Consider the following 27524-nt stretch of genomic DNA (forward strand, 5'->3'; position numbering starts at 1 on the left):
ATAGTCCGGAAAATACGGTATATGTATTTTCAAAGCGAACGTTTGTAACTCAAATTTTGCTTCTAGGTGGTCCCTGGAACTAGATATTTTTGAAATGGGGGTCCGTGGCCAAATACATATCGTTTTGGGGGTCCTTCACATGAAAAGGTTTGAGAACCACTGACATCGTAGTCTCTCAAGAACAGACTAACTGAGCTCCAGTTGAAGTGAAAAGGACCTTTTCTTTGATGATGGCTAAGCCAGATTGCTGACATAGAAACATAGGTTTTTTCCAAAAATCTTAGAAGGATTCAAAAGACACTTATAGAATCGGGTCAAAATTCAAATTGTCACGATTTTTCAAAAATAGCAGATCTACAAGCTCGCAGCGCGGCACTCGGTGCCGCGCTGTGAGCTTGTATATCTGCTATTTTTCATTAGTTAAAGCATAAAATATCGCGTCATAATGTGTTCAGGCCTAAATGGGTTAACATGACTGTGCTTTGGCACAAGCATTCCCCCCCCCCCCCCAGAAACACCAAACACAACAGACCACTCTGCCAAAACACCAACAAGAAATGTTAACCAAAGTTAACCTAAAAAGTACCCACAGAAAGAAAAGAAAAAACAAGGAAAGAAAAAGAAAAGAAAAATACTATTTGTTTTCTTCTTCTTAAGGCAATCATCATACATGGCATTCGACCAGCTACTTACAGTAGATCATACATCTGATATATTTGTACATATGTGCACTCCGAGTGTGTGAGAGTCAACTCCTGGGTCGTGAACTGTCTTTAGGACTGGGGGTGTGGGGAGGGGGGGGGGGTTTAGGGTCAGAGAACGAACCACCACCGGCACTAGAGAGGAGGTAGGAGACACGTTTATCCGCTTGACAAAGCAGCGCCCAACACACGTGTCCACGTGGCGCCGAGTACATCGCACACACAGATGAACGCACGGCGACCCAAAACGCCAGACTCCTGTGACAGTTTCGTCTTCCCCGAGTCACGTGACGCCCCGTGACCCTGGGCTCCCGGTTTCAGAGGTTGGACCATAGACATAGAAAGGTAGACGCCTCCGTCGGCTCTGGTGGTGCATATGCATCGGGCCGCCCAAGGGAATCCGTGTGCATCGCTTCCACGTGCGTCACACATACGGACGTTGCTAGGCCAATCAGAGGAAGGTGGGGGCGGGTCTTTACGTAAGCAGCCTGTAAGAACAGCTGTGACATCGGAACTGGCTCTGTTGAACTGAATTGTAGTCCTTGGATAAGTCCCAGAAAAGACTTGTTGTGATTGGCCAGTAGTCACTTTGACTGGCAGCAGTCCCTTGGTTTTTTCCAGGAAGTCCGGACTACAACTGTTGCACGTCACTCAAACGAACCGCAGAGGCGTATGAGGCATCTGGCTTTTTATATCTGTGGGTTGTGACGAGGGGGCAGGGACAGGCGACCCCTGGTGGTGGTCGGTGGGGATGGCGGCTGTCGCGTATTGTTAGTGACATTATGCGTGGCTGCCGTTTGTCCTTGAACTACTTTAAGCCTGGTGGCTCCAACTTTAACCCTCCGTTCTGGGCGTGTTGTTAAAGGTGAAAAGAGCTAAACTGTTTCTTGGGGGCTTTATGAACAAATAGGAAATAATCTGGCATAAGTGGTGATCATCACAATATGCCCCGAAGCACAATAGCAAACCAAATACATGCCGTTGTGTTCTGCTATTTAAAAAAAAACAATAATTTAGTTGAATGTTGGAAAGATCATTTTTTCCTTTCTATGAAGGTTTTCTCCTATAATGGACTAGATGCCTAACATAGGGAGGACAGTCTTTCTATGAAGGGTTTCTCCTATAATGGACTAGATGCCTAACATAGGGAGGACAGTCTTTCTATGAAGGTTTTCTCCTATAATGGACTAGATGCCTAACATAGGGAGGACAGTCTTTCTATGAAGGTTTTCTCCTATAATGGACTAGATGCCTAACATAGGGAGGACAGTCTTTCTATGAAGGTTTTCTCCTATAATGGACTAGATGCCTAACATAGGGAGGACAGTCTTAACGAGATCGTGTCGGTGCGGTCCTCGTGGCTTTGTACAGGTGCAACCCATATTAGGCAGAGAATTAATGAATGCTTTAACCATTGAAAAATAGCAGATATACAAGCTCACAGCGCGGCATCTGCTATTTTTGAAAAATCGTGTTTTTTTTTTTTTTGCAAGTCTTTGAAATTTTATTTTTAAAAGCAAACATTTGTAACTCAAATATTTGCTTCTGGGGGGTCCCTGGAACAACATGTTTTGAGACGGGGGTCGGCGGCCAAATACATATAATTCTAGGGGTCCTTCACATGAAAGAGATTGAGAACCTCTGACGTAGAGACGTGTTTTTTGTTTAAAAAAAAAGGGATTTAGAAGACACTTATGGAATTGGGTCAAAATACAAAGGTTCGCGAATTTTCAAAAATAGCATATTCTACAAGCTCGCAGCGCGGCGCTCGGTGCCGCGCTACGAGCTTGTATATCTGCTATTTTTCAATAGTTAAAAGCATTCAATAATTCTGGGCCCAGGTTAATGTCGTTTTTGCAGTGGGTGGGTGGTGGGAGTTGTAGTTCTTTTGGTTACTGTCATGGGCGGCGGTTGGAGTTTTGTTTTTTGGTAGCTGTGGCGTTGGAAGGTCGTCTAGTCCAGCTGTTTGCTGCCAGATGTGGCGTTGGGAGGTCGTCTAGTCCAGCTGTTTGCTGCCGTCTGCTTTCTGGTCCAAGCGGCTCTTGCTGCTCTTCACCATATAAATAAAATACGTCAGGGTCTCCTTCTCGTTCACCGGAATGTTCCTGAAATGACGACTCACCGTCTGAGAAAGAGAGAGAGAGAGGGAGAGAGAGAGAGAGAGAGAGAAAATAATGACAAATTAATGTCCATTTTAAGAGGTCAGACATCTTTGTGTAAAACGTAGGGCTGGGCAACATGGGCAAAATCAAATGTCATAATATCTTTGGGACCAAATATGTCTACCGACATTGTGATAATGTTAACTTGTTTCCTGGAGTGAAAATGGGATAAACACACACAGCGTGGCACCGAGTGCCGTGCTGCAGGCTTGTATCTTTGAATATTTCAAATCCTTCTACGTTTTTTTTTTTAAAGTGGTGTCAGTGGTGCTCAACCTTTTCATGTGAAGGACCCCCAAAATGACATGTATTTGGCCGAAGACCCCCATCTCAAAATATTTAGTTCCAAGGGCCCCCCCAGAAGCGAGATTTGAGTTACAAATGTTCGCTTAAAAAATACATATATTCAAAGATTTGCACATATTTTCACAACTTTAAAAAAAATAGCAGATCTACAAGCTTGCACTGTGAGCTTGTATATCTGCTATTTTTCCAATAGCTTAAGTATAAAATAATAAAGGCCCCTCCACCTTGGGCCCTAGTAACTCAGTGCCCCCCCCCCCCCTTGTGACGCCCCTGGTACATGCATCTGCACATTGCGTACACATGGTAAGATACAGCCTGACACACTTGGTCACACTGCATTGCCATTTGTCACCAACTCTCTAATTGTGCTCTACGGCTGGCCCAACGGGTCTGGCATTTGCCAGGTCGTTGGTGCTTGTTCATTTATGAAGCCACTACGTAAACACAGATCATATAATCTGACTGCATGTCCCCACGGGGACGTGCAGATGGGAACCTGGCCCAGTCTGGCATGTTTACATCAGCATCGTGTTCAGTTGGTTGGACTGACGTTCATGTATCCCATGTTCATCAATGTGCATTGTACTTCTAAATAAACACATTAAAGTAAAGTATGTACTGAAGTCTTCTCTGTGTGACTTCAACACGACTTGGAACTAGGGGAAGTGGTCTCTCTGCCTGTATACTATTGAATTCAACGGTTGATACTTGACAATTAAACAAGTATTATTTTGATAATTCTAACATAGATCTTGAAGGTAAACATTAAAAGCATACGATTAATTGAAACAAGATGGTATTGAATGAGGCGGCATGTTTTGTTTGCATTAACCTTTCATGCTGCCGTCTTGGCCGAGTCTCCCTTATAGAAAAAAAGGAAAGAAGTTCACTTGAGGATCTCAATATTTTAATCTATGGGTGGGAAAAGATTCTTCACAAGTATAAATATGAAATTCCTTTGAGCCTGCAACCACGTAAGAGATCACGTGTGTACGGGGACTTCACATGTTTTTTCCCCTTCCATTTAACACTTTTCTGTGGCAGTTACAAACTTCTCAGCAGCTCAAAGGAGCAACACTGATGTCACTCCACTCAATGCTCCATCATCTCTGGTAGCAACATGAAGAAGATAAAGGGGATTACAGCCAGAGAACCATTAAATGCACTGGACACACTGAAGAGAACGCCACTTCCTCCCGGAGGAGACATTTAAGCCATTTAGGCCTGCAATTATTGAATGCTTTAGCTATTGAAAAATAGCAGATATACAAGCTCACCGCGCGCTGCGAGCTTGAAGATCTGCCTTTTTTTTCATGAAAATGTGTGCAAATTTTTGAATATATGTATTTTTATAGCAAAAGGTTTGTAACTCAAATGTTGCTTCTGGGGGGGTCCCTGGAACCAAATATTTTGAGATGGGGGTCCGTGGCAAAATTTTGGGGGTCCTTCACATGAAAAAGTTTGAGAACCACTGAGATAGAAACATACGTTTTTTTTTTAAAAACCTTAGAAGGATTCAAAAGACACTTATAAAATCGGGTCAAAATTCAAATGTTCACGATTTCTCAAAAATAGCAGATCTACAAGCTCGCAAATCTGCCATTTTTCAATGGTTAAAGCATAAAATAACAATACACAAAATAATGCGCACCCGGTCCAAACGGCTTAATAACCCCGAGCTGAACCCCAAACACACTGGGCGCGTTTGATTTATAACAACAACCTTGGAGGAGGGGCAACGAAGGAAACGCACACACACACACCTCTACTTAAGGAGCTGGCAGCTCCACTGAATGGCGCTGGGCGGTAATTGGTTGGAAGCTGTTGACTGGCGGGTTTATTAATGAGGTGTAAGGCTCATTAATAGGAGGGCCTGAACCTCTCCTGAAAAGGCCTGGGGAAACATTCAACTTACAGCCTCGCTTTCATTCATTTCCCACCGTTTGGCCAGCTGGCCTAGCTCGCCACAACTCTAGCCCATTTAGGGCCTAGAATTATTGAATAACCAGCTTTAACCAGTGGAAAAATAGCAGATATACAAGCTCACAGCGCGGCACTCGGAAAAAGTTGTGAAATTGTGTGCTAATCTTTGAATATTAGGTATTTTCAAAGTGAACGTTTTCTAACTCAAATTTTGCTTCTGGGGTGTGGTCCCTGGAACTAAATGTTTTGAGATGGGGGGTCAGTAGCCAAATAAATATCATTTTGGGGGTCCTTCACATGAAAAGGTTTGAGAACCTTTGACATAGTAGTCTCAGACCAACTGAGCTCCAGTTGAAGCGAAAAGGACCTTTTCTTTGACGATGGCTATAGCCAGATTGCTGACATAGAAGAAAAAACCTTAGAAGGATTCAAAAGACACTTATAGAATCGGGTCAAAATCTCGCAGCGTGGCACTCGGTGCCGCGCTGTGAGCTTGTATATCTGCTATTTTTCAATAGTCAAAGCATAAAATAATGACATACAATAATGTGTACCCGTTCTGAACGGGCTAGTTAGCGTTCCAGCAACAACCCCCACGTCCCGCCCCACGTTGGCAACGCCGCATAGAGGGGGCATTTTGTGAGCCCGGGGCCGGGGGGGGGGGGGGGGGGACCAGCTGTGAGATTACATTGAGCCCACCTGTCCATTAGGTGAGTTCTCCCAACAATCACCCCCATGACCAATTACTGCAGAACGGCCGGCCCCCGCCGCCACACCAAATATATCACAGCCCGTAAACGGAGGGATAGTTACCAACCAAAGGGCTTTAACCCATTCAGAACGGGTACACAGTATTGGGTATAATTATGTTATGCTTTAACTATTGAAAAATAGCAGATATACAAGCTCACAGCGCGGCACCGAGTGCCGCGCTGCGAGCTTGTAGATCTGCTATTTTTGAAAAATCGTGTCTTTTGAATCCTTCTAAGGTTTTTTGAAAAACCTATGTTTCTATGTCGGCAATCGGGCTAGCCATCGTCAAAGAAAAGGTCCTTTTCACTTAACTGGAGCTCAGTTATTCTGTTCTTGAGAGACTACTATGTCAGTGGTTCTCAAACTTTTCATGTGAAGGACCCCCAAAATGATATGCATTTGACCACGGACCCCCATCTCAAAATATCTAGTTCCAGGGACCACCTACCGGAAGCAAAATTTGAGTTACAAACGTTCGCTTTGAAAAATAAATATATTCAAAGATTTGCACAAATTTTCACGACTTTTTCTATCTACAAGCTCGCAGCGCGCTGCGAGCTTGTATATCTGCTATTTTTCACTGGTTAAAGCATTCAATAATTCTAGGCCTAAATGGGTTAACTGAAAAGAGCCGGGCCACACCTCACAACAGGAAAATGACCAAATGCACTTGGAAACATGAATTATGCACCCAACGGTCCCAACATAATCTGTAGGAAAAGCGCACTGAAAAATAATTGGGACCACAAACTCCTGTTCTTCTGCGAACACTGATTTTATGTTAGTATTAAAGTTGCACAAGAGAATGAATGTGTCTATGACTTAATGATTACAACCCCATTCACATTAGGGCTGCAACCAGCAATTATATCAATGGCATTCATTACTAATTAAACAATCTTGAAACAGTTTGTCTTTATTTTAGGACTAAATCGACTAGTCTGATTAACCACTTAAGCCCATTTTTTTCCCTATAATTTTTATCCCACGTTTTTTTGCAACCCATTTTCTCACCCAGTGCCAACTACCTAACCTGTAGTCCTGGTTTCCGCTCTCCCCCTGCCGCGCCAGGGGAATTGGGGAGCACCTGGCTGGCTAGGGGGAGGTAGTATAGAAACCTGCATAGGACTACTGCATGTTTTTGTGAGGGCATCTACCCAACCACACGGGGAGAACATGCTAACTCCACACAGAAAGGCTCTATCGCCAACCCTTAAGCCCATTTTATATTTTGTTGTACAAAGGTGTTGCACAAAACTGCCTGGCTGTGATTGGCTCGCTACAGACATACAGCGGCGAAAGCCATGCAAGGCACCGACCTGTTCGTCAGAAACGATTGGGGGTAGAGATGGACTGATTGCAAAATTCTTGGCTGATACCGATCCACCGGTTTTATGAAGGTCTGACCTGCCAAAACCGATTTTTCCGATACCGATTTCTTTAGCTAAGAACTAGAAAATAGGGTTGCTCCAATACCCTTTTTTCCAGGCCAAGTAGGCCTACAAGACATACTTCAATTTGAGTACCAATAAGCTAGAAGAACACTAATGCCAAATCAATCACAATAGTACAATATCCAAAATCACAGACAATATCCAGTCTAATATGACCGTCTGGACTAGGCAGGAGGAAAGCAGGTGACACATGCTTTTTTTCCCCCTTCTTTTTGGAGACGACATTGACACAGGATTATGGAATATATCCTTACATTGCAAAGGCACCGTCTGTATTCTGTAGGCTGCCACTAAGTAGACTGGCTGCTACTTGCTAATGTTTACTTTAGTCACAGGACCAGAGCATCATGCTGTGCAGTGCCATAGACACAATTGGCATAAAACCGGTATTTATGTCAGTGACCTGCCGGTCACCGATTCGTCCGGTTTGATATCATACCTGCCGATTTTTGATATTGGCCGTTTCCTATTTCCATCCCTAATTGGGGGTTAAGTCTCTTGCTCAAGCACATCTCTACAGAAAAGAATATACCACTCTAACATAGAGTAGTTTAGTTTACCGTGCTTTATCAGAACACCAACCCAGAACACGTCCTCTATACCCTCACTGAACTAATAATCGCTGAACACTGAAGAATGTTTAGTTTTCACTGTTGCTACATTTTATAGCCATGGAGAGCTTACATAAATACTGAGGTATGAAAACATTCCGCGCAGCCTCAGTGTACGCACGCACGCACACGTGCACTCCCCTCCAGTAGCACCTAGACTGCGTCTTGTCCCGGTTAACTGTTGCACCCTGAGTTCACGTATGGGCAAAAAGTGTCTGTCTTGTTGTCAGCTGTCCAGGTGCCTTACCTCTGCAAGCTGGGCCTTGTTGAGACCAGGCCTGGTTTGAAGCTTGTAGTGTCTCTTATAGCGCCTCAGTGTGTTCACCTGCAACTGGAACAGATCCACCTGAAACGCACGCACGCGCGCACACACACACACACACACACACACACACACACACACACACACACACACACACACACACACACACACACACACACACACACACACACACACACACACACACACACACACACACACACACACACACAAAAATCAGCAATGTCGACAGCAACACGAGGCAGAATAGAACAGATACAGTTGTTGTGCTCGAAATTATTCAACCCCCTCTGACAAATGTGTTCATTAGTGTCACAACTGTTCCTTTGACTTAGAACTTGCTAAAAACTGTACTTTTTGAAACATTCAGTGTCTTTGCAATTGTTTTATATCCCTTTCCTTTTAAAAAAAAAAAAAGCAATAATCTCTTCTCTGAACTTTTCTGACCATTCCTTAGGCTTAGCCATGATTCTAACTGCTCTAATCACGGTCAACAAGTCAACACACTTCTAGTCAGGCCAGATTGCACATCTGATGCAACTATTTAAGCCCTTGATTAATCGATTGCAGTTTATTACAGATGTTTTCAGGTGTAGTTAAGAGTTGAATAATTGAAAGTGAAAGTGGCGTGGAAAGTGGCATAAAGAAAACACAACACATGTTACTTTTGAGCCATTTACATTGTTCTTGTATGATTTATTTCAGTTGTCAGTTTGTGAATTTAGCCAATAAACCAGATTTGCAGAGAAGGGGGGGGGGGGGGGGCACAACCGTAGCAGGAATGGCTGCTAACTAATCAACAACTACATTCAAAGCTCAAGATGTGGGGGCGCCCGCTGGCCTAACGGTCCAGGTGCATACCACATATAGGCTCTAATGCAGCCTGATACCGCATTGCGTGTTCGAGTCCCGTTCCGGCTATCTTTGCTATGCGTCTCTCCCCATGCCCAGCTTCACTGAACCATCAATGAAAGCCTTCTGTTTTTAACGTAGTGCTTGTTCCGATTGCAAGGAGGATCAAAAAAGGTTGAGCTTTTCTCTGCTTGAAGCACAAAGGCTGCTGCTCCAAATGCAGAGCAGGGCGGAGGCAGTGAGCGCTGAAGCAGGACGCTCAGAGCAGAGTGTCTTTACCATACAAACTAAATGCATGGCAGGCAGGCGGGCACTGCCAGCTCAAAGCGCTTTCTGACAGACCGCAAATTCTTGATTCATACTGCGGCTGGAAATAGCACATCTACAATCTACAACAGGGGTAGGCAACCTTGGGCAAGGGGGGATCACTGGTACACTGGCATAAGTGTGAGAGAGGTTTTAAAATTAAACTTTATTAAAAATAAAAAATAAAAACATTCCATCTGAAGTGGGAAAGATTCCTTTCCGATGCTAATAACGAATAATGACACTCTCAGACTACTGGCTAGCCCCCTAACACTCGCTCAAACGGGTCTCAAATATAGTTTTGTTGTTCTGTCACTGTTTTGTTTTGTTATTGGTTTATTCTCAGTCAGGAGATGATAATAATGTAATAACGTACCTCTTGAACCTCTACGTGGTCAGGAGATAATAATAATGTAATAACTGTGACAGCCACTAGAGGGGCGTACGTACCTCTGGAACCTCTACGTCGTGGTCAGGAGACTCTCCTCCGTCGTCGCTGGTCTTCCTCTTCCTCTTGTTGCGGACGCTCTGGATGAAGTTCTTGTGGAAGTCACAGATGTACAGATGACGCACCTGCAACACAACAAAACAATAATCATTCACAGACTCATACAACACATCTTTGCTCAAAGCATGGACAGAGAAACCGTATAACATGTGTTGAGGAATTGTACATACAGTATTTTCTGGACTATAAGGCGCACCTGACTATAAGGCGCAATGTCAATGAATGGTCTATTTTCAAACTGTTTTCATATATAAGGCACACCTGACTATAAGGCGCACATAATAGACGCTACCGTTGCGTTATGCATCAAACAGATGGAGCTGTGCTAAAGGGAATGTCAATGTCAATGAATGATCCATATATAAGGCGCACTGTAGTTTTTTGAGAAAATTAAAGGCTTTTAAGTGCGCCTTATAGTCCGGAAAATACGGTACATGTTCTGTACTTCATCATTGTTGAGTTTCCGAGTCGCTTGACCTGAGATGTAATACTGTTAACACCAAACTAGGTGCGTCACAGTGTCCCAAAAGACTTGAAGCGAAGGTCAGACAGACCCACTGCCTGCTGCAATGCTCTATGTTGAGCGCAATAACAATTTTCACCCACTTCTTTACACCTGTAAACCTCTAGTGTGATAATTCTGATCGTGTGGACCTGGGTTCCCACAAGCTGGCATACCCGTTTCAGGCTGTCCCAGTTTCTCATAGACAAGTTTAATTGGCTGATATGCATTTACCAGTTCAGGCCTGCTGCTGTGCTGAGCAAATCAAGCTAAGCAATGGGAAAATGAAACGGAACAGGACATGGCTGGATATGCCACCTTCTAGAAACCTGGGACTACACAGCAATGCACACACAGTGCCCATTCTAACAGTACAATAGACTAGGACTATGTTTAAACAGAACATCGTCATCCACCCCAAACTGCGATTAGCGAGATCGGATCTGGCAGGTGCCTTTCATGGCTGCCTAATATGCTGCCTGTGTGTAGGGCTGTCACGATTATGACATTTCACATGACGATTATTTGTCACTCAAATAATTGCGATTAACGATTTAATTGTGTATATGTCATTGACAATTACATTTCTGTTTGGCTTTTAGGCTTTGAAGTTGCACCTGGAAATTATGACACATAACTTAAATATAAAATAATTTACTGACATATGTGACAACTTTATATTTAAAAAAAGAACATTGGTAGTGGAAATAGCCAATCTACAAGCTCACAACGCGTCGCAGTGCGACGCGTTGTGAGCTTGTAGATCTGCTATTTCCACTACTTTTTTCAAGTATTTGAAACTATATTACATTTCTCAACATGGAAACAATTATGACGATTATGCAAAATAATTGCGATTACCTCAAATAATTGCGATTAGACGATTATGTAATAATTGTGACAGCCCTACCTGTGTGTGTGAATGAATGGGTCGATGTAATTAATACATACACGGTAACACAATTTGTATAAAGGCGCTATATAAACGCAGCAGCAACAGAAAGATCTGCACACAACAAATTAAAAATCCTTTTCACGGGCCATTTGGTGTGCTGATTTGTCCTTTTCTATCATCTTTATTGTCAGGTCACAGGTGGTAAGAAGAAGTGTGCTGCTCCACCATTTGTAGCTTTTGTTGAAGATATGAGAGAGAGGCTAAAGTAGAGGTAAAGAACGCAGGCCAAATTATCAAATATATGATGTTTTATGTCACTAGGGCATCGCAGCGGAAGTGGTTTACTGGTCCCACTAAAAGATCTCCCATTCATTTTCCCCATCGACTTTTACAAAAATATTTATAACAATTATGTTAAGCCTAGAACCAAGCCATCCAGGATGGCAGTGAATCATGACCATAAAACCTTTGATACCTATGTGAAAACATAATAATTATTTGATATACTACATTTAATAAACTACACTTTGTTTAGCGATTTTCAAAATGTTCTTTTCACAGAAACAAAGGTTTTATGGTCATGATTCACAGCAATCCTGGATGGCTTGGTTCTAGGCTTAACATAATTGTTAGAGATATTTTCGTGAAAGTCTATGAGGAAAATGAAGGGGATATTTTCTAGTGGGACCAGTAAACCACGCCCACTGCGATGCCCTCTGGGTGTATTTGGCTTTGGGACATGCATGTCTTTTCAAACAGAAATGCAGGCCATTTTGAAAGTAGAGCACTAGGCGCATGAATCTGTCTTGGTGGGTGACATCGCTACGGGCACATAAATGCTCCACTACTGAAATCAAGTACAAAGCGGACTGACACACATGGGGTTCAGGGACAGCTTCAGTACAACGGGGGCGGTGCAGTGCACTGCTATATTTAAACGGCTGCAGAGAATCCAACACTTTGTGCGACCTCAATTAACACCTGGCGGAACACGCTTCTTCAGCCGGTGGGATTATGGCTGCCGCAAAGCTATTCCATGGGTCTACAACAGGAGGTCCGGGACCCCTAGGGGGTCCTCAGAGTTACTACAGGGGGTCCTACAAATCTTTGTGTGATAGAAACTTTTTCTCTCCTTTTTTATGTTAACCACTTGAACCCTATAGCATCCATATTCTGAGAACTTTAGCCAAAAATAGCAGATCTACAAGCTCACAACGCAAAGAGGTTTAGTGTAGAGGGGAAAAAGAGCATATTAAGTACAGAGTGAAAGGTCAAGTTTATTAAGTATTGACGGTTCAAGCGGTTAAATATCTGAAATCGACATGAATCCAAAATATACTGAGGATAGATAGTGCTGTCAAACAAGGACACTATATGGAATCTATGAACAATTTGTGGGGGTCCCTGCTTCATCTCTCTCTCAACTAAGGGGTCCCCGGCCTGGTCTATTCTAATGCTATCTGAAAGACTTATAATTAGGGCCGTTCAGGGGGGGAATGAGGACATACAGTACAAGGTGCTCAGCCTCTTCCAGTACAGACAAAGAAAAATGAAAGCAGTCATCATTTTCCGTCTGTAAGCTTTTAACCACTTTGCAACGTGACGTGTTCTGCGAGCTTGTAGGTCTGCTATTTCCAGGGGACGGTTTTTGTTTTGCCTACAAGTTAACATGTCCAAAATAGGGATGTCACGGCTGAAAATTGGTTCAATGTATCCACTGTCTGGCATACAATCTATTCCAGGTCTCTTGCAACATTAAGCATCTGCTCTAAAAACACATCCCAAAACATTACTTTTTACAAATGTCATACAAACACGCTTCCCTTCACGTCCAACAAATACACACGATGGGACGGAACGAACGAGTGTTGAACGGCATCTTCAGTGTCGCCAGTTCAGCCGACAGCAGTGTTTTAAACCACCCAGATCTCTTTCTCTCTCTCTCTGCGTCTGTGAATCAATCCTCAGAACTCCTGCAGCCAGCCACGCTCTCTCAAACATGTGAACAATCACGTTGCAACTCTCTGGCACACAAGCATGGACTGAAAGAAACAACCACACCAGACTGAATAAACACCAAGATGACAGGACACAAAGTACAGCTCAGCTCTCTCACACACACACACACACACACACACACACACACACACACACACACACACACACACACACATTTGTGTTTATTCAAGTGACACCGGTTACTTTCCCCCCTCAACATCGAATCACCTTTGTTGGCTTCCTTGGCAACAGCCATTTTAAAGGGGGGTAGAGACTCGATCCCATGGCCCGGACGAGCGGTCGAGCTGGGATTGGCTATTGTGGTTGTCGCAGCAACAGCCGGGAAACCAAATCGTATGACTTCTCAAAGTGATGAAAGAAAAAGCAAGCCAGTCATTCTGCATGGTTAGAGGTGTGTGCACACAATCACTTTGTATGCATCACCCCAAACCAGACGGTAGAGTTCACAGCTGTCTGCAGGGTGGATTATTACACTTTTGGGGCATTGTTGCTGCTCCGAGAGTCAGCCAACCAATCACGGTGCAGACCGTCCTTCCGGGGTATGGGGTGTAGACTACCATTTTACCGACAACAACAGGCTCTCTCTTGCTTTGACCAACTGTAAACACACACAACTACCAAACATACACCAATTCAAAACACGCACTACAACAACACACTTCAGCTCAGCGACAGACCCTGGTTTAATAAACCCGATCACCCAGATAAAAGTTAGTTTAAAATAATACAAAAAAGGATCACGTTTTGTCTTCCTAGCCGTGTGGCTAACATGTTAGCCATAGTTAAGCAGCTGATTGACTGACTGACTGGAAGGAGGAACACCAGAAGAAAGGGAGAAAACAAGTGTTTTTCATCTCATGTGTTTGAGGAGAGAGGGGCGTTAAACACACAAACCTTCCATCCAACACTCACTAGTCGTGCAAAAAAAAAAAAAAAAAGATCTTAAGTAACAAATGAATGCCAGGCTAGTAGAGAGTGCTAAACAAGACAACCAAGAATGCAAGCATGCAGCGTCATGTTTATTAGTAGCCTAGCTGAAGACTAACATCAACCTGTGTGTGTGTGTGTGTGTGTGTGTGTGGGTGTGTGTGTGTGTGTACTCCGTAGTGCGACCAGTGGCGACAAAGGAGAGCCGGCCTTGTGCCAAACAAGTGCGACGCCGTCGCCTGCAGTGCCGACCGTGGGACGCGATCATCGAACTCCCTTTTCGGGCAAGCGACCGACATCATGTCACTCGATGTGATGATGATGATGGCGCTTTACCGAGAAAAGTCTGAAGCTAAAACACTGGGAAGCTGGTGGTCCCTGGCGTGTCCCCTTTCCACATGCAATCCCTCCCTCCCTCTCTCTCCTCTCCTGGCCTGATCAACATGACAAGATCTAACTGGCTGCTCTTTTGTTAGATCGCGTTAAATCAGCCGGTTGTCGGCAAGCGACGGGATAACGCATATAAGTTAAACACACACACACACACACACACACACACACACACACACACACACACACACAGTGTTGCCTTGGATCTAATGTGATAGCTAGAAGACTATCTTAGCACAGATGCACACAAATCAGAGTTGATCGAAAGGCATTCATGATGCACGACACGTTATATGAGATACATAAAGTGTGGTTCCTGTGTAAATAAGCCGTTCTAGGATCTCCATTTAGTCGACCTTGTACCAGTGATTTGTGCCGTCATGAAACTACTTTTTTTCCTATTGCAAACTGCTAATAAATCAATCAATCAATCAATAGTATTGATTATTAACCCACTAAACTCACGCTCTTGTCGATGTCCAGCTTGAGTTTCTTCTGGCTGATGCTCTTCTGGATCCTCTTGCTGAAGGAGGCGTTCCCCGCCGAGCGGCCGCAGCGCTCGCCGTCCTCGATCAGGCAGCAGCTCTGGCCGTAGAACGGCGGACCCCCCACCGGGGGTCCGTCGTGGCTGTCCTCCTCCGTGCTGAACCCGTTCATAGCGAGGATTCTGTACAAAATATCACCCCGATATTCGGTGTTTATATTGGGGATATCCCAATGTAACAACCCTCGTTGTCGCCTCTTCCCTCCCGACTTGGGTCAAAGTTTTTAGCCTGTTTTTAGCAACTTTAGCCTGGCGTCTCTTCTCTTCGCGGCGCTCGTTCCTCCGAAGCGTCGAGACGAGAATTTAAGAAGATAAAAAAACGGATAAATCGTGCAAAAATGAGCACTTTTTAGAGTTTCCTTTCTCCTCCCAGACACCGCGGTGTGAGTCTGTTTGTCACATCATCTTCACACAGCTGCTGCTGCTGCTAGCCTGGATGCTAACGGCTAACAAGACGCCGCCGCAGTGAATTCCTATGGTGACACAAACACAACGTGCGTTTTTAGAATTAAACAAAAACGACACTTCAACAAGAGCAACGTCTGCTTTCTAAAACACAGCCCGGCTTGGATATAAAAAATAAGAAAAACTGCAAGGTTAATTTTAAAAAACAGGGCAGTTAAAGGAGGTTAAATGAAGCGCAGCTTCGTTGTTTGAAACAATCAGAACAGCTTGTACAATGAACGAGCCGACGGACGACGACGCGCTGAGAAGGTCCCGCCCCCCAGCTTCGAGTCCCCGCTCGACCATTGGTCGGCGTTCGAAGGGAGGCGGGGCCCGCGTGCCCACGTCGAGATGTGATTGGCCGGGCGAGAGGTCAATCAGACGTTGTTTTGTCGCTTCCTGGCGCGACGACTCGGATAAAGTTGGGATTGGTAAAGACGGTCAAGGATGAGTCAGTGACGTGTACACACGACTAGGAAGTGTGTGTGATGTTTTGAGTCACAACAAGGACAAAAAAAAGTTTAGTGTCGCTCTACGTCAGGGGTGGGCAACTTGGTGATGGAGAGGGCTACTATTTTCACTATACTATACTCACTCTAGAGGGCCACAATGCATATCAAAAATAGCAAAAATTACTGATCTACAAGCTCAAAATGCGTCTTGAGCTTGTAGATCTGCTATTTTTGCTATTTTTGAACTGGAACCCGTAATTATTTTTGAGCTATCGTTGAATTGGAATCCTGAAAAGTATCATTTTTATTTGATTTATATGTTCTTATGCTAACTTTATGAACTTAAATACAAATACAATTTGCATTGTGCAGAAAAAAAAGACTAGTAGGCTACTAAGCTACTAACATAGACAAGTAATTAAAGCGGGTTATGGCTGCATGTTTGGAATTATAACAGCTGAAATCAATAATGAATCAGTATTCTGATATTAACCTGCAGGCCGCATTAAGTGAAGGTGAGGGCCACATGTGCCCCCCGGGCCGCCAGTTGCCCATGTATGCTCTACGTAAATGATGAATGCTGGGTGGAAAGGTGTCGCGTCGCAACGTTCTTGTCAGAAGAAAAGATAAAATAGGCAAATTTGTTCAAAAAAACGGGTCGCGCCACCACGGCGCGGTAAAACACTTCCGCTAGCCTAGGAGGCACTTAAGTGTGACGTCACCGACGTATCCTTGGTATCTTTGAATCACGTTTTGTCGTAGTTGTTTTGTGCCGAAAATAGTCAATCTAAAAGCCCACAATGTGTTGTAGACGTGCGGTGGTGTGAGCTTGTAGATCTGCCAGATTTGCTCCAGAATTCCCATGTAGTTATAGAGAGAGAACAGTGATTGTTAAATGCTCTATAGGTATTTATATATATATATATATATATATATATATATAGACCTATATATATATATATATTTCTTAATTTAAGTATTATTGTAAAACAAAAGCAAACGTGTATTACCATAACTAAAAACGAAGAGCCTTTTAAAATAGAGAGCAAGTGAAAGTGAACATTGAACAAGCGTTCTTCATGCAGTCTTCATGCAGATTTTGAGATTGACCATATTGGCTATACTTATGATGAAGCCCATGTTTGAGCCATATTGTGAATGCACATTATATTTATGAGTTCAATAGAGGGTATGCGTTTGCATAAAGTGAATGATAAATTGAGTGGCAAATCGAGTGGCAAAGTGTGTTTAACGTTCTTTAATGCAATCAGATAAGACTTTTCTGTTTGGATGTATGGGCTGTCAAGGCAGCCAGAAAGTAGTTTTTTGCCACTCAGTAGGCGTTCCCGCATAACTTCCGGGTATGATGATGATGTCACTCGCATACCCTCTATAGTAGTTATATAGTGTTGTCAGCTTATTAATAAAGCATCATAGACATGGCGTGGATGCATAAAGAAAGTATTACTACTACTAAGACACACACGCACGCACGCACGCACGCACGCACACACACACACACACACACACACACACACACACACACACACACACACACACACACACACACACACACACACACACACACACACACACACACACACACACACACACAGACAAAACATTTTACCTTCAGAGACTAAAAAAGCCATAAATATTGGCATATGAGTTTCTGTGAAGAATTTTCGGGTAATAGGACTACTCAATAATAGCAGGACTCAAGCCCAGGCCGCAACCCAAAGATGGTGTGACTTAAGAAGAGCTACTCATGGGAGTCCTACAGGATAATACCCAGTACAGTTAAGTGTGTTTTCGCCACCAAAGTCACAAAGTGGGAGAATGTGTGAGTGTACAAACAAGGAATCCATAGTGAATGGTGCAAACATGAATTTTACTAGAATTAATTCACATGAGAGAAGTAGAACATATCAGTGACACAACAACAGAATAAAGTTATACAAAGTAGAATACAATGAATTAATTACAATGGGTTAACAATCTATGGATGCAAACATGTTGACCTGCACATGCATGTAGGCCTATTGTTTGTATATTAATATAATGTATTACATAAGCCCCTTTTCGACTGCAGCTTTAGCACCACACTACACAACACCACACCGCACCACATAAAAATATCTACATTTTCCATTACACAAAAGTACCCCTATCGGTAAGAAACAAATTTAACCTTTTAACTGTGATTATAATACAATATACATTTGTATTACAACTATCCTAATTATAATGCACTATAATGGATTATAACTGTGATACACTATGAAGTATTAATATATTACTATGATAACTATAATGCACTATAATATAGATTATAACAGGGGTCAGCAACCTTTTTGAGATGAAGTGCCATGTTTTTATTTTCTCAAGTGTCAGTGTGCCATGTCAACATACATTTTAATGACAAATATTTTGACCTATTTTGATTGGCAGGACATAACGATCATTAGACCCATGCAGAGCAATAATCCACCTATCTCCCCGACTCCCTCCCCAGTCAGAGTTCAGAGTTTTAATGAATGTAGAATTTTGTGCAAGATGTAATTAGCTATAAAATAGCTAACTTCATTTAATTGACCACGTTTAAAAAAATAATAATGACAAATATTTTAACATAAGGTATTTCGATTGGCAGGACATTGTTATAACGACCCTTCTACCGAGAGCAATAACCCATCTATCTCCCCGATACCCTCCCCAGTCAGAGTTCAGAGTTTTAATGAATGTAGAATGTTGTGCAAGATGTCATTTGCGATAAATTATCTTAACTTCATTTAATTTACCACGTTTAAAAAAAAAGATTTGTTTTTAAAATAAAAATCCTCTCTCACACTTCTGCCAGTGTGCCGGTGATCACCTTCCCCTGTGCCAATGTTGGCACCCGTGCCTAAGGTTGCCTACCCCTGGATTATAACAATGATTATAAGACAATAGAATCTATTATCATGCATTACAACTATGTCCTTGTCTAAATGAAAAGCCAGTGAGTCAGTGAGTCATTATGAAGTGTTTGGCCCTGTTTGGCCTAGCATAGACCTACTCTGGATTGGATACTTTTTAGTACCACGTTTCTTTCACACCACTCTACCCAGGTATTGTAGTGCAAAACCTGGCACAAGTGGGCAGTGTGGAGTGGTGTGGTGTTGGGCAATGTCAGAAAAGGGGCTATAGAAGGCGAAGACGATGATGATAAGGAGGAAGAACTGTGTGAGGATGTGATGTATTTTTTAAAGGTGCTGTAATTGATATTCTTACTACAGGGGGTCCTCCAAATATTTGTGTGATAGGATAGGATAATGAGAGCTTGTAGATCGGCTATTTTCGGCAAAAAGGTTTGGTGTAGAGGTAAAAAAGTACAGAGTGAAAGGTCAAGTTTAGTAATTAACAACGATTTAAGTGGTCAAAAGTCTAAAAAAACACATTAATACAAATCTAACAGACTGATGACTGATGTTTATGAATCTATTTACGAAATCAATGAAAATCTGTATCACACATTTATACAATATGTAGAGGGGGTCCCTGCTTCATGTCACTCTCAGCTAAGGGGTCCTTGGCCTGAAAAGGTTGAAGACCCCCGCTTTACACCACTGAACGCGACACATACAACCAAAATCATGTGTTCAGGGCATCACGGGGTGAGAGAAGTGAAAGAAGTAGGCTACTTGGTTTGGTAACCAGTAAAGTCGCCGGAAAGAAACTCACCGAGATTTTTATTCTTATTTGTTTTACTGAGAATAAGGTTAGAAATAACTTTAGGATTACGCATATCTTTACTGAGGTTAAGCTTAGGAATTGGGTTAGGTTTTGGCACCGTTTTAATGAGGTTAAGGTTAGGAATAAGGTTAGGTTTAACCGTTTAGGCATAGTTTACCGGGTTATATAAGGATATTAAGGATCTCAATGGAAAATAACAAATAAGCCTTGCATTACCCGAGTTTCTTTTTAGTTGACATTGTATCAGTGAACTGTACTGTCATGAAACTGTACCTTTTCCTATCCAAAACTAGGGATGTGGTATCGGTACTCGCAGTATCGGTACTCGCCCCGATACCAGAATATTTTGCTGTACTCGTACTTGTCCGATATTGCTCACAGCAGCGCCAGATACCATTTTGTTTCATAAATATGTTGGTAACAACATATCAAAAGTCCTCAGACACAGTTTTGTGTGTGTGTTAGTTCAACTAATGAACAGTGCGTTCACCTTCTCTAACTCTAGGCATGACAACATCATTATTTAAAGCATTTTATTTTGGAGCGCCACACACTATTTAAGCACTCCTACTGAAACTTAACTTACAGTATCAGTATTCGGTATCGGCAAGTACTCAAATTAAGTACTCGTACTTGTACTTGGTCAGCAAAAAAGTGGTATCGGGACATCCCTATCCAAAACCTCTAATAAATACCTCAATCAATCAATCAAAAGGCATAAACCATCAGCCCAGGCGAGTTTCTTTCCGGCGACTCTTCTGGTATTCCTTGCTGCTCAGACGTTCTTAGAGCTGACGAGGACGATGGGGATGTGTCTCCTCTTCATCTCTCTCTTCATCTGGCACCAGGAGCACGGAGTGCAGCACGAGCTGTACACACAGTCTCTGCACATGGTGCCCTGCGCACACACACACGCACGCACGCACGCACGCACGCACGCACGCACGCACGCACGCACGCACGCACGCACGCACGCACGCACGCACGCACGCACGCACGCACGCACGCACGCACGCACGCACGCGCGCACGCACGCATGCACACACACACACACACACACACACACACACACACACACACACACACACACACACACACACAGGGGCGTCACAAGGGGGGGGGGGGGGGGGGGAGTGGGACTGAGTTACTAGGGCCCAAGGTGGAGGGCCCTTAATTATTCTAGCTGTTGAAGAATTTTGAAAAGTCTTTAAAATGCGTGCAAATCTTTGAATATAATATGTATTTTTTAAATAACAAAAATGTTGCTTCTGGGGGTCCCTGGAACTAAATATTTTGAGATGGAAAACAAAAAACCTTAGCGGGATTTGAATTATTCAAAGACTCAAGGACACATTTTCATGATTTTTCAAAAATCAAACCTCGGTTCGAAGTGGAGCGGTGAATCTGAGCAGCTATACCCTGTGTGTGTTGCTAAATGCCTAAACTGTAAACTGTAAACTGTGCCTGTGAGTGAGTGGTGAGTGTGCCTGGCCTGCACAAAACAGCGCCCTCCTTTAACTAGTGTGTTGTGTGTGGCCACTCAAGGTATTGCCAGGCTACGGACACGGCCAGCCACCCAGCCACCCACCCAGAGACATACCCACGGACATACCTGTCTATTGGGAGCGCTTTCACCGCTCCAAAAAGAAATAGCAGATCTACAATCTGCAGCGCGGCTCACACCGCGCTGTGAGCTTGTATATAACAGTTAAAGCACAACATAACGCGTAATAATGTGTTCCCAGTCCAAATGGGTTAAACACCCTCCCCCTATGAAGAACATTCATGGGGGGCCCCGCAGTGAATCCTCGTTCAAAATGTACTTGAGTAAAAGTATGAAAGTGTTGGCATCAAAATCGACTTAAAGTACAAAAAATGAAGAACATTCATGGGGGGCCCGCAGTGAATCCTTGTACCAAGGGCCCAGAATTTGGTGCCACACCCCTGGGGACAAAGTCGCTGATTTGCAAGTTACAAGTCTCGAGTCTTTGCTCCCGATTCAAGACAGGTGAGTCCTATTTGTTTTTGAGTCCCAAACAAGTCCTATCCTGCTTTTTGTGGGTATCAAGTGACTTGAAAATACTTAAAGGTATAGTTCACCCCCAAAATTACCCTTTTTTCTATCGATTACTCACCTGATGGAGATGTGAATTTATTTTATTTTTGTCGCATTCCTATAGGCCAATAATTTGAGGATACTCTTTGTGTCTCCATAGGAAGAAATCAGGCTCTTTGTGTCTCCATAGGGAAGAAATCAGGCTGTTTGTGTCTCCATAGGGAAGCTGTGAGGCGTTGTGAGCATGTAGATCTGCTATTTTTGGCTAAAGTTCTCAGAATATGGACACTAGGGTTCAAGTGGTTAATATAAGAAAGGGGGGAAAAAACAAGTTATCACACAAAGATTTGGAGGACCCCCTGTAGTAACTCTGAGGACCCCCTAGATAGAGCAATAGAGATTGAACAACAGACAGACAGTCCTTACTCTGATGCCATAGCGTTGCCTCATGGACACTCTCATTGACATGGTGACTGGACGGACACAGCCGAAGATGTCCAGCAGGGGGAGACAGAGACACTGTCCGTAGCTCTTGGTGAGGATGCAGGCGTAGCATGGACAGCAGCAGAACCCAAAGCAGCCTGCATGGTTGGACCACAGTGGCGTCACAAGGGGGGGGGGGGGGGGGGGGGGACGACTGAGTTACTAGGGCCCAAGGTGGAGGGGCCTTCGTTATTTTATACTTTAGCACAGGGGTTCCCAAACTGTTTTGTCTCAGGGCACCCCATGAATATTTTTTTCAATCCGAGGCACCCCTACATTATAATTTTCACTCCCAGCACACATTTTCACTCCCAGCACACTAGATCGGCTGTTTTCACTTGTTTTGTGCGACAGACTAGTCTTGTATGATGCAAGGCTTTGCTTTACCTAAAGACGTACACATTTGAAACTTGGAAGATACGAGGTTTCTGCCCGACCGTGACGATATTTTAGTGATTATGTTGTCCCTGTTCAAATCAATCAAAAACAAATAGAAATGTCGAGGTAAATGTGTGCAGCTTACAGTCAGACATGTCAGTGCAGCAGTCACTGTACTTACAGTCAGACATGTCAGTGCAGCAGTCACATGTATACTTACAGTCAGACATGTCAGTGCAGCAGTCACATATCCCAGATCCCCAGTCGTTGGATTCTGTGGACTCCAGAACCGGCTGAATCTGTCTGATCTGTAGTTTAGAGCTCATCCTGGTTCAACACACACACCAACACTACAACTGAATGCGTTGCATAACCATTAATAATGGGGGAAATGTATGAAAAAAACAAAACATTTTAGCCACTGTTTCACACGCCTGTGATGTGACAAGAAAGATGATCGAGGTGGGCTTATATGAGTGAATACACAGGGTTTCAATCAATCAATCAATCAATCAATCATGACCACAGAAGTAGGCCTATAGCCTATAGTATAAGCCTAGTAGGCACAGGGCACACCTAATAGGCCTATACAGTGTAGGCTACGTCTCCTGAAACAATATATGTGAGCTTTTGGGCTATTTTCTCTATTGATGTTTCAGTAATACAAAAAATATAATATATATTGTTGACAGATTTGCTCAAAATAGGGTTAATATTAACATATCGGCTGTTTTCACCACTTTTATGTGACAGACTTGTGTGATGAAGCAGGGCTTTACTTGGTGAAAAAACGTACAAACCTGAAACTTGGAGATACGAGGTTTCTGCCCGACAGTGACGATAGATCAGGGGTTCCCAAACCTTTTTGTCTCAGGGCACCCCATAAATATCTTTTTAATCCGAGGCACCCCTACATTATAATTTTCACTCCCAGCAAAAACAGCAGATCTACAAGCACACAACGCCTCGCATTGCTAGGCGTTGTGTAGATCGGCTGTTTTCACTAGTTTTGTGCGACAGTCTTGTATGATGAAGCAGGGCTTTGCTTTAACAAAAGACGTACACATTTGAAACTTGGATATACGAGGTTTCTGCCCGACAGTGACGATATTTTAGTGATTATGTTGCGAGGAAAATGTTGAGATAATAGCCATTTTGGTTAGAACTGACTGAAAATAACTTTGTACTTCAAGTTTAAAATGATACTAAATATTTTTTCAAGCATCCAAATAAATTCCAAATATTATCAAATTATCTCACGGCACCCCTGGCCTGCCGTCACGGCACCCCGGGGTGCCCCGTCACCCACTTTGAAAACCCTTGTGATAGATTCACGTCAGAGTGTATACTTTTCCAGAAAGGAAATGTATGTAATTCAGACTGTCCAGAAGCAGTGAAAACATGTCTCCACCGGACATGAACATGAATGACCAGAAGAGGGGACATCAATAGCAGAGGCATGCATTTACACCCCCCCCCCCCCCATATATGGAGACCCCTGCATGATAGTCAACAATGTGATGTCAGAGCATTACCAAACATGGGCATTCCCAGATATGCGCTTAATATTGATGCCGTCGGGACAGGGATCTCCATGTATGGGCATAAAACGGACAAGGACGTAATTCATGTGCAAGTGTGACTCGTGATGACATCAGCGATCTCCATGTGTGGGCATAAAAGGGACATCAAGCCAGAGCGTGATGTCAGAGTGGCAAACCCCATTCTGTTAAGAGTGGTTCCTCTGACATCACAGTGCCATCAGAGCATGATGTCAGAGCGACAAACCCTTAGAACCACAGACAAACCCACAGAACCACATGACAGACAGACAGAGATACGCGACAAGATATGACGGTTTTCATAGTAAACTTTACACAACATAATCTAGTGCAGTGTTTCTCAACCACTGTGCCTGGGGACCTTTGGTGTGCCCCTGAGAAGGGTCAAGTGTGCCCCTTGAAACTGCTTGAAAGCCAGTATTGTATTTATCATTTTAAAAATGATTTAAACTAGTGAAAACAGCCGATCTACAAGCACACAACGCCTCGCACTGTGCTTGTAGATCAGCTGTTTTCACTACTGTTGTGCGACAGCCTTGTATGATGAAGCAGTGCTTTACTTTGCGAAGAAACGTACACATTTGAAACTTGGAGATACAAGGTTTCTTCCCGACAGTGACGATATTTACACCCCCGTATTATGTTGGTGTGCCCAAAACTGCCCATGGATTCTTGGGACATGAAAAGTGTGCCCATGCAGAAAAAAGTTGAGAAACACCGGCCTAGTCAAATTAAGAGTGCATTGCGTTATCTCAGACTATATGACAGAGTTATCCCCAGATGTCCGGAAAAACAACATTTACTATACACAAGCGGTCGGGAGGCTGATCTTACCTGCGTGAGCGGCAATGTGTGTGTCTGTGTCTGTGTGTGTGTGTGTGTGTGTGTCTGTGAGAGAGAGAGAGAGAGAGAGAGAGAGAGAGGAGAGAGAGAGAGAGAGAGAGAGAGAGAGAGAGAGAGGGAGAGAGAGAGAGAGAGAGAGAAAGAAAGAGAAGTTCTATAATTGATCTGTACTGCAGATGAACGACTACAATTATGTGCTTATTATACTTTTGAGAGGAGGTGAAAGTGTCTCTTTCTTCGTGTGAGCCAGCCCTCCCAGCCCGACCAGTTTGTCCTGCGTTCCTCCCAGAGTCACGTTGTGGGGATTATTAAATGTTATTCATGAAAACATCCACCAAAGAAAAGAAAATAAGGCGAGGCCCAGGTGACATAAGCATAACCTCATATGTCTCACCGAGAGGCGTCACGTCACAGGTGAGACAATAAATATAATGCCTCACCTCCTACAATTCAAGTGCTTGTCAGGGTGAGGGGTCCCCAGTTCGAATATGATTATTTTGAGGGTTGCAGCCTGAAAAGTTTGAGAACCACTGGTTTAGATGGACATACTGTACTATCTGCAGGCCCACAAAAGCTATGGTAAGTGGTTTGGGGCAAACCCCAGAAATGAAAACTCTTCCTGAAATCCCAGACTCTCTTCCCAAAACGAAGTGTGTGATAGAGGCTGGCAACACAAGTTTTCTCACTGAAAAGATTCGACTTTCCCATGCTGCATGCACAACAAACAACACAGGAATAAACTTCAAAACAAAACCAACTCAGTGCAGCGCCAGTGCTGTAGGCTACCTTTCATCATGGCATTCTTGGAAAATGCATATTTATAATAGTCACAAAGAACAAAAAAAGAACATATACAATTAACAACAGTAAAACATCTTAGCTGGGTACTACTGGTCAATCTGGACAATGGGGGCACAAAATCTAATCTAGGTGGGCATTGCCCCCCAATGCCCACCTGTGGAGCCGCCTATGAGCGCAGGTCGCGCCCGGGGTGCTTCAATACATTTCGTCCATTTGAAAATAGATGATCTACAAGCTCACAATACGTCACAATGTGTGAGCTTGTAGATCTGCTATTCTCAGATGATTTTTTTCCTTTTCTTTTTCTTTTTATACATTTGGAAACTTGAAACTGGACATTCTGCCTAACGAGCACGGTCTACGTTTGGTACATTGTACTTTTACTCAAGCACATTTTGAATACAGGACTTTTACTTTGCATTGCAATATTGATACTTTTAAGTAAAAGGTAAAAAAAGAGTTTCCACCACTGGAATTGAATTGAATTGAATTGAATTGAATTGAATTGACAACGTTCCAATATAAACTCCAGTATAAACTCCACACTGTCCCTCCCTGCTGCCCTCTCACTAAACAAATAAGGCTGCACCTATTGCTGTTGACAATGACTGTGTGTGTGTGTGTGTGTGTGTGTGTGTGTGTGTGTGTGTGTGTGTGTGTGTGTGTGTGCGTGCGTGCGTGCGTGCGTGCGTGCGTGCGTGCGTGCGTGTGTGTGTGTCTCTCTCTCTCTCTCTCTCTCTCTATCTGTCTGTCTGTCTGTCTGTGTGAACATAGCAGATATACAAACTTGTAGGTCTGCTAAGTTTGGGTCCCATGCAAATGTCTAATTTCTCTTTGAGTTTTCAGCTAAAAGGTTAGGGAACTACACCTACTGTATACAGTAGCAGCAGTACACCAAGGGTGCCAGTAGAGGGCGATGACAGAGGCTCAATGAGGCCACCAGTACATTTTCAGTGACACACCAACATGAAATGTTACAGGTCCATTTGGTTCCATTTGTATACCCTCAGAGTTACAGACCCATAAGGGTCCATTTGGTTCCATTCTGTACGCTTTAAGAGTTATACAGACCCATAAGGGTCCATTTGGTTCCATTTGTATATCCTCAGAGTTACAGGGGGTCCGCAGAGTCCGCTCAATATGCAGACGGGCCGCTGTTCCGACTAGCGTCGGCAGGTTAGTTACTCGTCACGGTTACTGAGGTTAGGTTAGGTTCATGTTCTAATTTGCATTTTGGGGATATTTTTCACATTGATAACACATGTACATGTTCTAGACATTCTAATGATCGCGAAAAAAAATGTAACAAGCATTTTCCTTATGTTTTTGTGAGGAATAGCTTCAGTGAAAAAGTGGGATGTTGTTCGTCCAGACTCTGGACTCCAGAGATCTTTAAGTGGTGTGAATGTCGGCCTCTGTGGGGGGTATTTATATGCAAATATCGTGGCCAATGGCATTGTAGTACTAAACAATAGGATTTAATGGTGATGTTAATGTGAAAAAAAGAGCAGGAAAACTAATTATAACAGTGGTTTTTGGGGATATTTGCCATGAATGCAGACGAGGGGTCAAACTTGGGGTTTTTCATGATTCTGAATCAATTGCAAGCGTAGTGATACGCGGAAGCGGGGATTGAA

At 43.4% G+C, this 27524-nt stretch overlaps 2 protein-coding genes across 2 annotated transcripts; both read right to left on the reverse strand.

The window, feature by feature from the left end:
- Positions 1 to 760: 760 nt before the first annotated feature.
- sap30l (sap30-like) lies at positions 761 to 15398 on the reverse strand. Its single transcript, XM_080749691.1, has 4 exons — positions 15055 to 15398; positions 9799 to 9921; positions 8158 to 8256; positions 761 to 2826 (listed from the first exon to the last, which is right to left on the reverse strand). Exons 1-4 carry the CDS (start codon positions 15244 to 15246, stop codon positions 2698 to 2700), a joined length of 543 nt encoding a protein of 180 aa, XP_080605817.1. The 5' UTR covers positions 15247 to 15398; the 3' UTR covers positions 761 to 2697.
- A 5141-nt stretch (positions 15399 to 20539) lies between these two features.
- On the reverse strand, positions 20540 to 23007 carry LOC308304941 (cornifelin homolog B-like; the record flags this gene model as incomplete). Its single annotated transcript, XM_080749565.1, has 3 exons — positions 20540 to 20662; positions 22247 to 22401; positions 22902 to 23007. The coding sequence occupies 3 exons, from the start codon at positions 23005 to 23007 to the stop codon at positions 20540 to 20542; spliced, it is 384 nt and encodes a 127-aa protein (XP_080605691.1).
- Positions 23008 to 27524: the final 4517 nt, after the last annotated feature.

Source organism: Nannobrachium achirus (genome assembly GCF_963921795.1).
Source record: "Nannobrachium achirus genome assembly, chromosome: 19".
NCBI classification, from domain to species: Eukaryota; Metazoa; Chordata; class Actinopteri; order Myctophiformes; family Myctophidae; genus Nannobrachium; species Nannobrachium achirus.

Coding starts and splice junctions, on each gene's coding strand:
- sap30l (XM_080749691.1), bottom strand. CDS start 15,246: ATGAACGGGTTCAGCACGGAGGAGGACAGCCACGACGGACCCCCGGTG. Junction 9,922..15,054: donor AGCTGGACATCGACAAGAGC/GTGAGTTTAGTG, acceptor GTTGTGTTGCAG/GTGCGTCATCTGTACATCTG. Junction 8,257..9,798: donor ACGACGTAGAGGTTCCAGAG/GTACGTACGCCC, acceptor CGTGCGTTTCAG/GTGGATCTGTTCCAGTTGCA.